Below are 18,189 nucleotides of genomic sequence, written 5' to 3'. Positions count from 1 at the left end.
ATTCCCCAGGGACTCCGTCAGCGCGTCCTGGAGGCTCTGCACGTTGGCCACCCGGGAATTGTCAAAATGAAGGCGTTGGCTTGGTGTTACGTCTGGTGGCCTAATATGGACGATGCCATCACTGCCTGGGTGTCCGCCTGTCAAGCGTGCCAAGAGTCGAGGCCTGCACCACCGGCAGCTAAGGGACACACCTGGGAGACGCCAAAGACACCCTGGTCGAGGGTGCACATCGATCTGGCTGGCCCCTTTCACGGCCGGACCTTTATGGTAGTGGTGGACGCCTATTCCAAATGGCTGGAGGTCACCCTGATGCCCTCCACCACTACCGAAGCTGTCATCCGGGTGCTGCGAGGCCTGTTTGCAACGCATGGGTGTCCTGATGTCCTTGTCTCTGACAACGGACCGCAGTTCACGTCAGGCACGTTTGAGCGGTATCTTTTGGGACTGGGCATCCGCCATGCCCTAACGGCACCCTTTCACCCATCCAGCAACGGGCAAGCGGAAAGAATGGTGCGCTCGGCAAAAGAGGCACTGGCGCGCCTGGACCGGGGAGACTGGCATGAGCGGGTCGCCGAATACTTGTTCGTGCAACACATCACCCCTCATGCAGCCACAGGGTGGAGTCCTGCTGAACTGCTTATGGGCCGCCGCCTCAGGTCACCACTCGACCGGCTACACCCGGACTTTGCCGTGGTGAACCCCCAGGCTGTGCCAACGCGCCACGGTCATTTGTCCCAGGAAACCAGGTCTTTGCCCGAAACTATGTGGGGGACATTCCTTGGGTGCCAGCCACAGTACTGGGAGTCACTGGACCTCGCTCGTACCAGGTGGCACTCGAAGACGGATGCTTGTGGCGACGGCACATAGACCAGCTTAGGCGCAGGGTTGGGGACTTGGACACTACCGAGGTGCCCCCAACTGCGCTTGCGGCTCCAGAAGAGACACATACAGATGGCGAGGCCCCACCTACACCTCCCTCGCAAACTGCCAGCATGGAGCCGAATCGAGCCGCTTCAGAGGGTCTGCCAGACTTACCACAGACTCAGACCACTCCACTTGTGGAGGCTCCACCCACAGCAGCGGATCCAGGGGAGTTGGTTCCAACGCCACCTAGGGTCGCACCACAGCCTCAGCAAGAACTGTGTGGGCCTCCGGACTTGGCTACCAGTCCCCGGCGGTCTGGCAGAGTTTCCAAGCGCCCAACTTATTTAAAGGACTATGTTGTTGGACATGTATCACTGTTGGTCTAAGTATGGGAAATGTAACCGATATGCTTTTGTGCCTAATTGAACCATTATGCGTAGTGCTGTATATAAGGAAACCATTACGATTGTAACGAACGCCTTATCTTGGTGGGGAGGGGTGTTATGTAGTGAAGTTTCACCCTGGGCCAGCAGGGGGATACTGTATATAGTTTTCACTCAGGTCTGTAGATAGTTTTCACTCAGGTCCACGTCAGTTATTTTAGGCGGGAACTCTGGGCTGTTGCTACAATGTTGACAGCCGGCTGCCTATAAAAGCAGGCCGGCTGAGCTGTTTGCAGTCAGTTCTATTCCAGCTTACGAAATAAAGAGCTATTTGGAGAAATCGCTGTGTCGTCGGCTATGTCAACCCACAACTTAACAGCTTCCTTGAGGAATCTCCAGAGGGGGCGCCTTGGCTTCTCCCTCCCACCCAGGAATGGGCCACCCCTTCAAGGCGACCAGAGAGGGATCCCTAGAAAGTGGGGGGTTGTGTCCCCCCACCCCTTTCTTCCTGCAATCTCCATCCTCTTCCCGCCCCATAAGCCCCTGCCCTGTCCAGACACAGCAATTCTGCCCAGTCCAACCACTGGTCCCCTGGAGAGGAGAGGGAATCCCAAGAGGAAGAGGGGAGGGGGGAGGCCTTCTCAGAAGCGGCTCTTGGTTTCCGCAATCCCACCCAGGAAGCAGCCAGAAGCCTTTTCCTCTCTCTCAGGCTTCCATCTTTATTGTCTTTTCCACTGCCTTGTTCACTGAGGATGAGGATAATGTACACCTGTCATCAGAAACAGGGGTGCAGAGTCCAGGGCTGATACAGAAGTTGCACCTCAAAAGCATTTCTATTCCTTTTATTCTTTGAAGGCAATGTCAGAGTGACTGAAAAGCTGAGATACAACCCATCAGCATCCGATGACAGCGACTGTATGAATCTTCCCAGTCAAAGAACCCATTTTCATGATAGACAGTGCCTGGGGCTGGAGGCTCTACACACCGGGTGTGCCTGTGCAGGCCAAAGACTGCCAGTATTAGCACAGGTGAGGTGTGTGACCTTCCCAAATTTACAGACTGTATGTGAATGAGAGTTTGTGGGTGGGATTATAATTTACGGCAACCCTGTGATTTTCTCCACCCATAACAATTTGTGAGCTGATATTGCAGTACGAATTCCAAAATAACTACAAAAAAATCATAATATGATTTTCTCCAGTCTCTCCCCCCCCCCCCCCCGTGGATGTTGCAGGAAAGGAAGGGAGGATCGGGAGCGAGGACAAAGAGGGGGCCATGGGGGGGGGGAGGCTGGAGAAAAGGACCCAGAGACCCCCTCCAGCTCCCCCAAGCGCCTTCCGTGGGGCCTGGATCCCGGCACACCTGCTGCGAAGGGGCTTTCCTCGCAGGGGCGGAGGTGGGGCGCCCACCCACGAGGACTCCCTGGCCCCCTTTCCCCCGCGCAGGCATCCCTGGGGCGCGGAGATGCGGGCCAGGAAAGGGTTAAGGGGTGCAGGAGGCGCCGGGATAGAGACCCCCCCTTTCCCTCCCCGGCTCATCTTGGGGGGGCATTAGGGACGGAGAGATGGGGGGGCGCAGGGCGAGGGGTGAGCCGGGCCAAGGGGGCGTCTGGGTGCAGGGGAGACTCCGGGATGGGAGGGGGCAAGGGCGGGAGGAGGAGTGGGCAAGCAAGCTCAGAATAGGGGGGGGGAGACCAGTCCTTGGGGGGGGGGGACGTCTCCATCGTGGCTTCCTTGGGGACTCTCCGCATGGGCCGTCTTGGCCTCTCTCTCCCGCCCAGGAATCCCCCCCCTTCAAGGCGACCACAGAGGGATCCCTGGAAAGTGGGGGTCCTGTCCCCCCACCCTTCTTTCCTGCAAGCTCCATCCTCTTCCCACCCCATAATCCCCTGCCCTGTCCAGACACAGCGATTCTGCCCAGTCCAACCACTGGTCCCCTGGAGAGGAGAGAAAATCCCCAGAGGAAGAGGGGAGGGGGGAGGCCTTCTCAGAAGCTGCTCTTGGTTTCCCCAATCCCACCCAGGAAGCAGCCAGAAGCCTTTTCCTCTCTCTCAGGCTTCCATCTTTAATTGTCCTTTCTTGAGGATGAGGATAATGTACACCTGTCATCAGAAACAGGGGTGCAGAGTCCATGGAATGGCTCTCAGGATTGATACAGAAGTTGCACCTCAAAAGCATTTCTGTTCCTCTTATTCTTTGTAGGCAATGTCAAAGTGACTGACAAGCTGAGATACAATCCTTCATCATCCGATGACAGCAACTGCATGAATCTTCCCAGTCAAAGGACCCATTTTCAGGATAGACAGTGCCTGTGGCTGGAGGCTCTACACACCGGGTGTGCCTGTGCAGGCCAAAGACTGCCAGTATTAGCACAGGTGAGGTGTGTGACGTCCCCAAATTGACAGACTGTATGTGAATGAGCGTTCGTGGGTGGGATTATAGTTTACGGCAACCCTGTGATTTTGTCCACCCATAACATTTCTTGAGCTAATATTGCAGTACAAATTCCAAAATAACTACAATAAATCACATATGATAAGAATGATTGTAGTATTTATACCCTGCCCACCTGGTTGGGTTTCCGCAGCCACTCTGGGCAGGTTACAGCACATATAAAAGACAGGAAAACATCAAACATTATAAACCTCCTGACACAGGTCTACCTTCTGCTGTCTTCCAAATGTCGGGTAGTTGTTCATTTCCTTGACCTCTGAAGGGAGGGCGTTCCACAGGGCGGGCGCCACCACCGAGAAGGCCCTCTGCCTGCTTCCCTGTACCCTCACTTATCACAAAGAGGGGACCAGCAGGGGGACCTCAGAGGAGGACCTCAGTGTTCAGAGTGAAGGATCACATGATGATGATGATGATGATGATGATAAAAATAAAGTTTTATTTATACCCCACCCTCCCCAGCCAAGGCCGTGCTCAGGGGGATGATAAAAATAATTGCAGTACAGTGGTACCTCGCAAGACGAATGCCTCGCAAGACAGAAAACTTGCAAGACGAAAGGGTTTTTTGTTTTTTGAGCTGATTCGCAAGACGATTTTCCCTATGGGCTTGCTTCGCAAGACGGAAACGTCTTGCAAGTTTGTTACCTTTTTCTTAACACCGTTAATACAGTTGCGACTTGACTTCAAGGAGCAACTCATAGCACGCGGTGTGGTAGCTTTTTTTGAGGTTTTTGAAGACTTTGGTGATTTTTGAAGCTTTTCCAAAACTTTTCCGACACCGTGCTTCGCAAGACGGAAAAAATCGCAAGACGACAAAATGAATTAATTTCGTCTTGCGAGGCACCACTGTATTTATAGCCTGCCCATCTGGTTGGGTTTCCCCAGCCACTCCGGGGAGCTTAAAGTACATAAAAAAGACAAGACCAAAAAAAAAATTCCTTCCAGTAGCACCTTAAAGACCAGCTAAGTTAGTTCTAGGTTTGAGCTTTCGTGTGCATGCACACTTCTTCAGATACATGCACACGAAAGCTCATACCTAGACTAACTTAGTTGGTCTTTAAGGTGCTACTGGAAGGAATTTTTTTATTTTGTCTTGACTATGGCAGACCAACACGGCTACCTATCTGTAAATAAAAAAGACAGTAAAACATCAAACATTAAAAACATCCCAATGCAGCTGTCTTCTAAATATCTTTTTTTTAAAAAATAATAATATTTATTAATAATTTCAGAGTTACAAAAAAAGAAAAAGAATAAAGAACAACTGCAATACATAAAAAAAGAAAGAAAGCAAAACGCACAAACATAAAAACCAATACAACAATATGACAAAAAAGGAAAGGAAAAAAAAACACAAATCCCAGATTACATATCTCCAACTTCCATTTGCTTGTTTCGTTGACCTCCTCACACCTTCCTTTTTGTATTCTAGTTTAGTTAGATTATTTCAGCAAATTCTTTCCATCTTTCTCAATTTTTGTTAAATAATTTATCTTATCAATTTAACCTATTAGTTGACTCAACAGATCCTTTCCATCTTTCCCCATATTCTGTTATTCAAATTACCTTAATTTATTTAACCTTGTCTTACCATAAAGTGCCTTAAGGCTTAAAACTTAATACTCAGTTATCCATAACTCCTGATGTCATTTCTGCTAGAGTCATATATTTTCATTCCAACATTTTCCCTAATATTCATTCATTTTAAACTAATTCCCCAAATAAAAAAAATTCTTTATAAATTTTCTTCCAATCTTCATCCAGCGTCTCTTCTTCCTGGTCTCGGGTCGTGTCAGTCCTTACTGTGCATTCCATCTAGTCCATCAACCTGGAAGTCTTATGTCTGAGGCCCTTAAGTCTCTTCCATGCCCCTTCTGCAAATCTTCTTCTTTTTGTTTATACTTGCCCTTTTCCTTGTCTTTTGTTGGTCTCTTTCTTAATTTCTTCCCTTTCTCGTTGGGGAGCAGATCTCTGGGGGATTCCAATCCAAAATTGTCTCTGTCTCCCTTCATCAAAACCGCCCACTCCCCACAGTCATTGGTGTACTCCAAAAGGTATTTAAAAGCATATTTCAGAGTCTCTCCAAAATTAAGAACCTCCTCAGCTCCAGACTCCCCCTGACCAACTCCAACTTCAATCTTCGATAACAGCGGCTTATGCTCCTGTAGGGCCTCGGGTCTCTCCATTTGTATAGTTTGAGGTGCGACCGCATCCTCCTCCATTATCTTCTGCACTTGCCCAGTCAATACAGGTTCATAGGTCGGTCCTTGAATGGTTTCTGTCTCAATATTCCCTACTTGTCCACAGTTATTAACCACAACAGTCATCAAGTCCATTTTCTCATTCATCAAATCCATCTTTTCATGCATCTGTTCCAGCAAGGCATTTGTCTTGCATAAAGCAAGCACCCAAACTTTCTTCCAGCTCATACTTAGTCAAGGTCAAACAAGTCTGGTCCCACGATCTTAATCTGACAGCTGTTGAGTCCTCAAGTAGACTGTAGCAACAATTTAACATGCTCCCTCTAGAGGAGACAATTTCTATTTGTATCCATTTCTTTAAGGCAAGTCCAGCAAAAGAAAATTACTTTCATTTTTCAAATATTTTGTTTCATTAGAATGTAAAAGGCAACATTGGAATCAGTTAATTTTTCTTCTTTAGTTATCTGTCAAAGTATTCCATTCATAGTCAATGAACCTCTCCAATTATTTCTGTCTCTGACACCCCGTTCCCAGGTTAGAGACGGTGGAAACTTATCTTTCTTCACTCCCTCTCCTGCGGGGGTTAAACAAAGTCCCTCCCCCCTTTTCTCCTACTTGCAAGGGGGTTTCAGTAATTATAAATGAAGGAAATTAAGACTTTTTTAACGACTTTCCTGGCTTTTTTTTAAAAAAATAATATTTTTATTCAATTTTCACAACAAAGAAATTATAAGACAGACCATAAGAAAAACAAGAAAAAACACAAAAATACAAAAATACAAACAATTGACATAAAATTGAGAAAGAAAAAGAAAAACAAAAAACCCTCTTTTTTCTTTTATCCGCTTTAGTTAACTTGCTATCCTGACTTCCTCACGCCTCCCTTTTTTGTATTCCACTTAAAAATTGATTCAGCAAATTCATATTCTACTGGTTAATCCTTAGTTATTTTTCCTCACATATTTTAACTTCAAACTTTCACCTAATATGAATCCACTCTTACTTAATCTTTTGCCTTATTTACTAGAACCCCTTCATTTCATTTCAATGTCATCAACATTCAAAAATTTTACAATATTTCTGTAAGTAGATTTTAAATTTCCTCCAATCTTCTTCCACCAGCTCTTCTCCCTGGTCCCGAATTCTGCCAGTCATTTCCGCTATTTCCATGTAGTCCATTACTTGCATCTGCCATTCTTCCAGGGTGGGCAGGTCTTGTGTCTTCCAATGCTTTGCGATGAGTATTCTTGCTGCTGCTGTAGCGTACATAAAGAAAGTTCTATCCTTCTTTGGCACCAATTGGCCGACCGTGCCCAGGAGGAAGGCCTCTGGTTTCTTCAGAAAAGTATACTTAAATACCTTTTTCATTTCATTATAGATCATTTCCCAAAAGGCCTTAATCCTTGGGCACGTCCACCAAAGGTGAAAGAATGTACCTTCAGTTTCTTTACATTTCTAGCATTTATTATCGGGCAGATGATAGATTTTTGCAAGCTTGACTGGGGTCATGTACATCATTTTCATAATATTCTCTCTTAGGGCGTTACATGCCATAAATTTAACCCCGGTGGTCCACAACTGCTCCCAGTCAGCAAACATAATATAATATCCTATATCTGGTGCCCATTTTATCATTAGCAGATTTTACCGTTTCTTCCTCAGTGTTCCATTTCAACAGCAGATTGTACATTCTTGATAGAATCTTAGCATTGGGTTCTAACAGTTCTGTTTCTAATTTTGATTTTTCCACCTGGAAACCATTTTTTTTATCCAAATTGTAAACCTCTCTTATTTGAAAGTAATGTAACCAGTCTCGCACCTTCTCTTTAAGCTTCTCATAACTCTGCAATTTCAATTTGTCACCTTCCTGTTCCAAAATTTCCCAGTATTTTGGCCATTTGGCCTCCATGTTAAGTTTTTTCAGAGCTTTCGCTTCCATAGGTGATAGCCACCTTAGGGTTTTACTCTCCAAAAAGTCTTTATATCTTATCCAGACATTAAACAGTGCTTTCCTAACAATATGGTTTTTGAATGCCTTATGAGCTTTAACCTTGCCGTACCATAAGTATGCATGCCACCCGAATACATTATCATGACCTTCAAGATCTAGAATGTCTGTGTTCTCAAGAAGCAGCCATTCCTTCAGCCAGCAAAAAGCTGCTGATTCATAATAAAGTTTAAGGTCTGGCGGGGCAAACCCCCCTCTGCCTTTAACATCAATAAGTATCTTAAATTTTATTCTGGGCTTTTTGCCCTGCCAGACAAATCTAGAAAGATCTCTTTGCCACTTCTTGAAATAGTCCATCTTGTCAATAATTTGCAGTGATTGAAACAGAAACAGCATTCTTGGCAATACATTCATCTTAATAACAGCAATTCGACCAAGCAAGGAAAGCTTCAAATTCAACCAAGTTTCTAAATCTTTTTTCACTTCTGACCAACATTCCTCATAGTTATCTTTGAATAAATTCACATTCTTAGAAGTCATGTTCACCCCTAGGTATTTTACCTTCTTTACTAATATTAAATCTGTCTCCTTCTGAAACCTTTCTCTCTCAATCGGCGTCAAATTTTTCTCCAGAACCTTAGTTTTTAGCTTATTCAATTTAAAGCCTGCCACCTGACCAAATTCCTGGATAAGTTCTAGAGCCCTCTTGGTGCTGGATACTGGCTCCTGTAATGTCAATACTAGGTCATCTGCAAAAGCTTTAAGTTTGTATTGTTTAACTCCGACCTCAATACCTTGGATCAAGTGGTCCCTTCTAATCATATTTAGCAAAACCTCCAGGACCGAAATAAAAAGCAGTGGGGAAATTGGGCAGCCTTGTCGTGTCCCTTTCTCAATTTTAAATTCTTCTGTCATCACATTATTGACTATCAGTTTAGCCTTTTATTCAGAATAAATCGCACCTATACCTTTTTCAAAGTTTTGTCCAACCCCCATCCCCTGAAGATTTTTCTTCATGAAACTCCAAGAAATATTGTCAAAGGCTTTCTCCGCATCTACAAATATCAAAACTGCTTTTGTGTTAATATTCACTTGTAACTTTTCCAAAATATTAATTACATTCCTCATATTATCAGATAGATGTCTTCCAGGGAGAAAGCCTGCCTGGTCTTTGTGTATCACCTCTGCTAGTACTTTTTTCAATCTTTTAGCCAAAATGTCTGCAAAAAATTTATAATCCACATTAAGCAGGGATATGGGCCGGTAGTTCTTAAGTTGTGTCTTCTCTGACTCAGTTTTCGGTATAAGTGTGATATAGGCTTCTTTCCACGACTCTGGCGCTTTCCCCCCCTCCATAATTTCATGGCAAACCTCCTTTAGTGGTTGAATTAAGTAGTCTTTCAAAGTTCTATAATATTTGGAGGTTAACCCATCAGGCCCTGGAGATTTGCCCAATTGCATGTTCTGGATGGCACCTTCCACCTCTTGTTCAGATATTTTATAATTCAAAAGTAGTTTATTTTCTTGAGAATTTTTTTGTAGTCCATTAGTTTTCAGAAATTGGTCAATTTTAGTCTCAATCTGTGGCCCTTGTGTATAAAGTTGTTTAAAGTAATTCTGGAAGCAGTTTCTAATCTCCTTTGGGTTCTGTATATTCTTTCCACCCACTTCAAGGTTAGTAACGGTATTTAACTTTTGTCTCTTCTTCAACTGCCACGCTAGCAGCTTCCCACATTTATTAGCTGATTCAAAAGTCTTTTGTCTCATCTGTTTAATTTTCCATTCTATGTCCTGATTTATCATTTTCATATATTGTACTTGGTATAGCTTAATTTCTCACAAGATCTCTTGCGACTTTGGTTTAGCTCTAAGTTTCTTCTCACCTTCTCTTATTTTTGCCAAAACCTTTTCTTTTTTCTCATCTTGGATTCTCCTTTTTATTGCATTCTGCTGGATCAGGAACCCTCTCATTACAGCTTTGCTTGCGTCCCAGATTACTCTTTTTTCCACAGAAGTCTTCAAATTTATCTCAAAATAATCTTTCATAATTTTTTGGGCCTTCTTAATGATTTCTGGATCTCTAAACAAGGTGTCATTCATCTTCCATCTGAAGCAACCAGTCAATGTTGATTTCATTTCCATTTTCACAAAGTTATGGTCGGAGTAAGTTTTTGGGCAAATTTCCACTTTTCGAATCTTGGGAGCCATTCCTCTGGTTATCCAGATTTGGTCAATTCTTGTCCAGGTCTTTTTGGCTTCGGAGAAGAAAGTCCCTTCTCTAACTATGGGGTTCTTAGTTCTCCAGGTGTCAATTAAGTCCATATTGTCTGTCATTTCAAAAAAGGTTTTCGGTAGTCTTCCATCTTTTGTTATTAGCTGTCTTTCTGACTTGTCCATATTTGTCGATACCACTCCATTCATATCTCCCAACATAATGATGTTACAGTCCATAAAGTCCAACAATGTCTCATGCAGTTTCTTAAAAAATTCCGATTTCCCCTCATTTGGTGCATATACGCCTACTATCAAGAGTCTCTCTCCTTGAAATTGTATTTCAATTGCCACAAATCTTCCTTGGTCATCTTTAAAAATAAATTTTGGTGATAAACTTTCTTTTGCGTAAATCACGACTCCTCTCTTTTGAACTTTGTCTGATGAAATAAATTCTTGGCCTAATCTTCTATTCATCAGTACTTTCCTATGTGTTCTGGTCACATGGTTTCTTGCAAACAAATCAAGTCCAATTTTTCCTTTTTCAACAGATGAAAGATTCTTTTCCTCTTGTCAGGGGAATTCAAACCTCGGATGTTCCAACTTAATACCTGCAGAGACATTGTGTAGTTATTTTACTTTCCCTTCTATTGCTCCTAGTAATTGTTCTTGATCTGTAGGTGGTGTCGCATTCTCTGGTTTATCCGGTCCCAATGGAGGCTTTGCTAGGTCCAAAATTTCCAATGATGGTCTCTTTGGCTCTTTTTCCTCTGCCTCTTTTTGTAGATCTTCCTCGTGGTCTCTCAGAAATCTCACTTTATCTTCCTCTGATCTTATCTTCACTTTTTTACCTTTGTAGGTGAAAGACAGACCTTGGGGAAACTCCCACCTGAAAATGATGCTGTTTCTTCTTAGCAGATACACTAAGTCTCCGTAGTTAGCCCTAAGGTCCAATAGATGTTTTGGGATATCTTTAAATATTTCTATTCTTTTTTTTATTATTAAATTTTGACATAAATATATTTCACAAACGTACAAAAGACAAAATGAAAAAGAAAAAACAGAAAAAGAGGAAAAAAGAAGAAAAGAAAAAAAAGAGAAAAAAGAAAAACACGAAAAACATACAACTTTAAATGACATTGATCGACTTCCCTTTATCTCGATTTCGGAAAATATTACCTTGTTTATCTATCTGCTGTGTCTATTCCTTAATAAAACTTTTTACGTAGTAAGCGTTATCTCATGCCTACTGTGATTTCTGTAAGTACATATATGTTTCTGATCAACATTTTGATTTTCCCCTTGTCTCTATTTCCATATATATCCTAAATTTATCCCATTCATTGTTAAATTTTGCACTTCTTTGGTTTCTTATTTTCTGTGTCAATTTAGCCAACTCCAAATAATCGGATAATTTAAGTTGCCACTCCTTTAGTGTTGGGATTTTTGGTGTTTTCCAGTACTGTGCTATGAGGGTTCTGGCGGCCACCGTTGCATATTGAAAAAAGGTTCTATCTTCTTCTTTGATATCCTTACCAATTATCCCCAGCAGGAAGGCTTCGGGTTTTTTAACAAACGTATATTTAAGAATTTTTTTTAATTCATTATAGATGGATTCCCAAATTTTTTTGAGAATCTCGCACGTCCACCACATATGGATGAAATCGCCCTCCTTGCTCTTACATTTCCAACACAATTTATCGCCTGTTCTATACATTTTATGTAGTTTTACCGGCGTTATGTACCATCTGTACATCATCTTATACATGTTTTCCTTTAGTGTCGTGCATGCTGAGAAATTCATATCTTTACACCACAATGCCTTCCATTTGTCAAACTCTATGTTGTACCCTAGGTCTACCGCCCACTTCACCATCACATCCTTTACTTCCTCGTCCTTGGTGTCCCACTCAAGCAACTGGTTGTACATTTTTGATAATAATTTTGTTTTACTTTCTATTATTTCAATCTGAAATCTAGATTTCTTGTCATTTATTCCGATCTTATTACCTTCTCTCCACATTGAATTAATTTGATGGTATTGAATCCAACCAGTCAGCTTGCTTTTTATTTCTTCATAAGGTCTAATCCTCCACCCGGATTCTGTTTTGGTTAGTAAATCTTCATATGTCCATCTTTCCCCCTCAATGTTTAATTTTTTAATTGTTAGAATGTCTATTGGTGATAACCACCAGGGCGTTTTCTGCTCCAACAAATTTTTGTTCCTTTCCCACACTTCCAGCAGTGGCCCTCTGAAAATGTGATTAGAAAAACCTTTATGAACCCTTCCTTTGTCTCGCCATAAATAGGCATGCCAAGAATATTTCTATTCTTGAATCCTCTATTTCCAACGATTTCTGATAATGTAGGCTCAGTATTTTATCTCTCTCTTCTTTGGATCTGAGAGTAATCAGGCAGTCTCTTACCCTGTTCTTTCTTCCCCCTCTGCCAAGTCTAAAGGCACTCACTATCTTGAAATCTTGTTTATCTGAGTCAAGGCCCCAAAATTGTTCAAATTCCTGTGTAAGGAAATCACTCAGGTTGCCTTCTTCCAGTTCTGGTACTGCCCTGATCCTTAAATTGGTCTGTTTATCTTTAAATTCAATCAAAGACAATTGTGCCTTGTGGTCCTCTAATTGTTTATTAATTGGCCGTATCCTTTCTTCTACTGCCAATGCCTTCTCTTTCGCTTCCTCAGCAATTTTTCTTGTCAATTTAGATTCCTGCAGCAACCTGTCAATGGCCTGTGTATTAGAGCTGATAGTTGTGGTGTTTAAATCAATCTTAGCTGACAATTTTTCCAAAGCTCCAAATATTTTGTCTAGTGATACGTTTAGAGTCTCTTCAGGGCCTGTACCTTTTGCTCCAGATTGTCCAGTATCTTCTTTTTCTGGGGCAGGAGGGGCTACTATTGATTGTCTTCGTTGCTGCTGCCTAGTTTTTATCCTTGATGATTTTTCCTGGGGTTTTTCCTGAGGTTGAAGCTGATCCATTACTTTATCTCTGAAACTCAAGGTTACTCTCACAGTTCAAATTTGTTTTGTAATGGGAGAATTTTCTAGCCATATCACAGGGCTCCTCTAGGGGAGCACATTAGCAACAATGTTCTTTTCAGAGCAACTTGTTTCTAAAGGCAGAAATCTCCTTTTTAACTTTCCAGCTTTCCAGTTAAAAGCAACAATTACAAATTTAAGATAGTCCTTTGATACTTTCCAGTTCAATTGCAGAGTGGTCACATAAAGTTACAATGTCCATAAACGGTGCAACACTTTTCTACTGTCTATGGCAGACCAGGGATTAAGCGGTGGTCTTTTTTTCCTCCCTTTTTTCCACAAGTAAATAGTTTCTTCACTTCCCTCCCGCTCTGAGAGGGAGTTCTTTGTCTGGCATTAAAATTTAGCTCTTTTAAAGTCAACTTTTCCAGTTCTTAGTTTCAAAAGTCTTTGCTTAAATTCTATTTACAAAACCGGAAGACGAACTTCCTGTTTACGCCTTCCCGCTTCAGTGCCAAATTCAAGTTCGTTGCGTCGATCAAAGGGATAGGTCCTTTGATCGCCCGATCTTTCCGAAATCTTACTCACGGGTTGTATTTTGAAAGCCGAATTTTCACAGGAAAAAGGTCAGCGCTCTCCGGCATCAGCTGTGCAGCTTCACTCCGCAGAAATAGCGATCAACTCTCAGCACCGCGCCACGCAGCCCGTCTCACTCCGGAGCTCTTTGCGGAGTTCCTTTGCAAAACGGGGGGGCGCAAAAGGTGCCCACCGAGTCCCACGGTCACAGGCTTCACTCGCCTGCGGTTTTCAAAAGGGTCCCCGCTTCACTGCAGTGGTAAGACCCTATTCCTGCGGAGCTTCTCCCTCCAATTCAGAGGGATTCCGCCATTGCCGATGGCGCCGCCTCCGGAAGTCTGCTTTAGTCTATATACAAAAAGCGGAAGGTGGACTTCCTGTTTTGAGCCTTCCCGCTTCGATGCCAAATTAAGATATTTCTTGATCCAATTTTCCGTTTCTACTCATGGGTACTTGTTTTAAATCCAATTGTCCACAAGAAAAAGTCAGCGCTCTCCGGCAATGGCTGTGCGGCTTCACTCCATGAAAGTAGCAATCAGTTCGCAGCACCGCACCGCTCGCCCCACTTCGCTCCGGTGCCCCAAAAAGGGGTTCCCGGTGAGTAGGGGGCGTTCCTGGTGCCCTGCCGAACTCCACGTTCCCAGGCTTCCTCTGCCTGGGATTTCTAGCGGGTCCCCGCCTTCGCCGTGGCGGGAAAACCCAGTTTTCATGGAGGTAGTTCCTCCAGTCGGAGGAACTCCGCCATTCGCCGATGGCGCTAACCCAGAAATGTCAGAGAGTTGCCCATTTCCTTGCCCTCTGAAGGGAAGGCATTCCATGGGGCAGGAGGCCCTCTGTCTGGTTCCCTGGAACTTCACTTCTGCCAGCAAGGGAACCAGCAGAAGACCCTCGGAGGAGGACCTCCCTGTCCAGACTGAGTGATGGGGGTGGAGACGCTCCTTCAGGTCCACAGGGCCGAGGCTGTTTATGGCTTAAGGTTGCAGATCTCGTTCCTCCATAACGATCTCCAGAGCAAGTTCCATGCATAATTAGCAGAGTAGCAAAAAATGCTCAAATGCAGCAAAAAAATAATTCAACTGAGAAATCTATTACAGTGGTATCTCTGGTTGTGAACGGGATCCGTTCCGGAGGCCCATTCGCAACATGCGCAGAACACAAACCACGTCTGCGCATGTGCAGGTCACGATTCACTGCTGCGAATGCATGTGACATCATTTTGCACGTCTGCGCATGCGCGAGCGGCAAAACCCGGAAGTAACTGGGTTGCCACGGGACACAAGACAGAAACGCACAACCTGAAGCAAACGTAACATGAGGTATGACTGTACAGAACAGGATCCAAAAAATAGCAAAAATGTAACTCACAGTAAAACCCTGACTTAGCAAACCAAAACAGCACTCAAGTAAGAAACAGACAAGCAGAGTAGAGTAATATCAGAATATGAAGTGGAAACAGGCGCATTTCAATACTGTAATTTATATATAATTCAATGTCAGAGTAACCCTGGGACTAGATAACAAGCCTCCAGGTGGACGTGCCCCCTCTGCCCTTCACGTTCCTCTTCAGCACGGGCAGAATCTGCCTTCTGGACTGTGGGATTCACGGTTGCTCTCCTTTCGTGTGCATGCACACTTCTTCAGAAACACTGAAACAGAGGTCACCAGACCCTTATATATCATGGGAGGTTGGGGTGGGGGTTTTCCTCAGATGGGTACACGAAAGCTTATAGCTAAAACAAACTTAGTTGATCCCTAAGGTGCTACTGGACTATTTTTGTTACTTTTTTATTTCAACTGTGTCAGACCAATATGGCTACCTAGTATTAAGTACAGTTATCTCCTTGCCTTGAATATCCTGCTTTTGAGTGCCGGATTAGGATAGTCCTCTATCAGAAGACAAGCGCAGGATCAGGCAGCACATCATCATTATAAAGCACCGTTGGGGTGGGTGTTTCCGCCTGGGATTCCCATTTGCCATCTGCTTTCCATCTGCTTCTCCTGCTCTCTCCATTCAATGTGAGGCATGTAGGTCCATCTCCATCTCCACAAGAGCTTCCCTGAGCACCCATTCAGCTGACCCCAAGCACCAAGCCTTGTCACTAGTTCTCTGACTGACCCAGACCACAGTCCCTGGAAGAGATGAAGGCCTGGGCCTCCCAAAATAGTCCATATGGACCTCCTGAGGTCAGTGGGACTGTGCAGGTGATTCATGAAGATCTAGAGGTGGAAACGGGGGCAAACACTTGATTGGAAAGGCATTCTCAGAGGACAACAGTATTCCAAGATCATGCTGTGTTATTAAAGATGATTGAGGATTATGAAAGTTTGCTGATGCATTACTACCATTTGACATCATACCATTTTCATTTCCTAAAAATTGGGAACATGGGGAGGACATGGGAGAATGTAGGAGATGTTGAAATAGGAGAAGGTGCTAATGGCGATTGATGTGCCCTTTTTTTCTGTGTTCTCTTTCTTGAAACCCAAACAGGATTTCCTTTCTGCCCACTCTGAAAAAGGTGATGGAGAAGACAGAATTGCAGGGGACAGGGCACCTTTCGTTTCATTAGGATTAGCCATTAAAATGTGTGAAATGTGGAATATGCTTCACTGAATGAGCACACATAGTTCACATCAACGAACACAAAAAGGGAAAAACCCATTTAAAAGTATGGAGTGCAGAAAGAGCTTCTCTTTCAATGCAAAACTTAGAACACACCAGCAGGCTCACACAGAGAGAAAACGTTTTATGTGCAGGGAGTGTGGGAAGAACTTCAGTCATAGTGGACACCTCAATATACATCAACGGACACACACAGGGGAGAAACCATTTAAATGCATGGAGTGTGGAAAGAGCTTTAGTGATAGTGGAAGTCTTAGACAACATCAACAGACTCACACAGGGGAGAAACCATATAAATGCATTGATTGTGGAAAGAGCTTTAGTGAAAATGGAAGCCTTAGGAACCATCAACGGACTCACACAGGGGAGAAACCATTTAAATGTATTGAGTGTGGAAAGAGCTTTAGTGATAATGGAAACCTAAGGAGACATCAACGGACTCACACAGGGGAGAAACCATTTAAATGCATGGAGTGTGGAAAGAGCTTCAATCAGAGTGGAAACCTTAGAACACATCAACGGACTCACACAGGGGAGAAACCATTTAAATGCATGGAGGGTGGAAAGAGCTTTAGTGATAGTGGAAGTCTTAGACAACATCAACAGACTCACACAGGGGAGAAACCATATAAATGCATTGATTGTGGAAAGAGCTTTAGTGAAAATGGAAGCCTTAGGAACCATCAATGGACTCACACAGGGGAGAAACCATTTAAATGTATTGAGTGTGGAAAGAGCTTTAGTGATAATGGAAACCTAAGGAGACATCAACGGACTCACACAGGGGAGAAACCATTTAAATGCATGGAGTGTGGAAAGAGCTTCAATCAGAGTGGAAACCTTAGAACACATCAACGGACTCACACAGGGGAGAAACCATTTAAATGCATGGAGGGTGGAAAGGACTTCAGTAAGAGTGAACACCTTAGATCACATCAACGGACTCACACAGGGGAGAAAATATTTAAATGCATGGAGTGTGGAAAGGACTTCAGTAAGAGTGGAAACCTTAGATCACATCAACGGACACACACAGGGGAGAAACCATTTAAATGCATGGAGTGTGGAAAGGACTTCAGTAAGAGTGAACACCTTAGATTACATCAACGGACTCACACAGGGGAGAAACCATTTAAATGCATGGAGTGTGGAAAGAGCTTCAGTCAGAATGGAGATCTTAGAAAACATCAACGGACTCACACAGGGGAGAAACCATTTAAATGTATCGAGTGTGGAAAGAGCTTTAGTGAAAATGGAAGCCTTAGGAACCATCAACGGACTCACACAGGGGAGAAACCATTTCAATGTATGGAGTGTGGAAAGAGCTTTAGTAATGGAGGATGCCTTAGAAATCATCAACGGACTCACACAGGGGAGAAAGCAATTAAATGTATTGAGTGTGGAAAGAGCTTTAGTAACAGAGGATACCTTAGAAATCATCTACGGGTTCACACAGGGGAGAAACCATTTCAATGTATCGAGTGTGGAAAGAGCTTTAGTTTTAGTGGAAGCCTTACAACACATCAACGGACTCACACAGGGGATAAACCATATAAATGTATTGAGTGTGGAAAGAGCTGTAGTGATAGTGGAAGCCTTAGAAAACATCAACGGACTCACACAGGGGAGAAACCATTTAAATGCATGGAGTGTGGAAAGAGCTTTAGTAACAGAGGATACCTTAGAAATCATCTACAGGTTCACACAGGGGAGAAACCATTTCAATGTATCGAGTGTGGAAAGAGCTTTAGTTTTAGTGGAAGCCTTACAACACATCAACGGACTCACACAGGGGAGAAACGATATAAATGTATTGAGTGTGGAAAGAGCTTCAATCAGAGTGGAGACCTTAGAAATCATCTACGGATTCACACAGGGGAGAAACCATTTAAATGTATCGAGTGTGGAAAGAGCTTTAGTGTAAATGGGCGCCTTAGGCA

General features: G+C 43.6%; 3 protein-coding genes across 3 annotated transcripts in view; 2 read left to right on the top strand and 1 right to left on the bottom strand.

The window, feature by feature from the left end:
- LOC310826027 (uncharacterized protein) overlaps positions 1-18,189 on the top strand; it is a 179,230-nt gene that overhangs the window by 21,218 nt on the left and 139,823 nt on the right. The gene's annotated exons all lie outside the window — the stretch shown is intronic.
- LOC310826007 (uncharacterized protein) overlaps positions 1-18,189 on the bottom strand; it is a 151,648-nt gene that overhangs the window by 98,638 nt on the left and 34,821 nt on the right. The gene's annotated exons all lie outside the window — the stretch shown is intronic.
- LOC310825821 (uncharacterized protein) overlaps positions 1-18,189 on the top strand; it is a gene marked incomplete at its 3' end in the record, with an annotated part of 142,408 nt that overhangs the window by 120,611 nt on the left and 3,608 nt on the right. Inside the window, exons 4-5 of the mRNA XM_083699642.1 lie at positions 3,449-3,621; positions 16,118-17,975. Coding sequence (XP_083555768.1) covers positions 16,241-17,975 — 1,735 coding nt within the window. The 5' untranslated portion in view covers positions 3,449-3,621; positions 16,118-16,240. The remainder of the gene's footprint in view (positions 1-3,448; positions 3,622-16,117; positions 17,976-18,189) is intronic.

Source organism: Podarcis gaigeae, assembly GCF_964106915.1.
Source record: "Podarcis gaigeae genome assembly, chromosome: 10".
In the NCBI taxonomy this organism is placed as follows: Eukaryota; Metazoa; Chordata; class Lepidosauria; order Squamata; family Lacertidae; genus Podarcis; species Podarcis gaigeae.
This window is presented reverse-complemented; position numbering and strand designations above follow the sequence as displayed.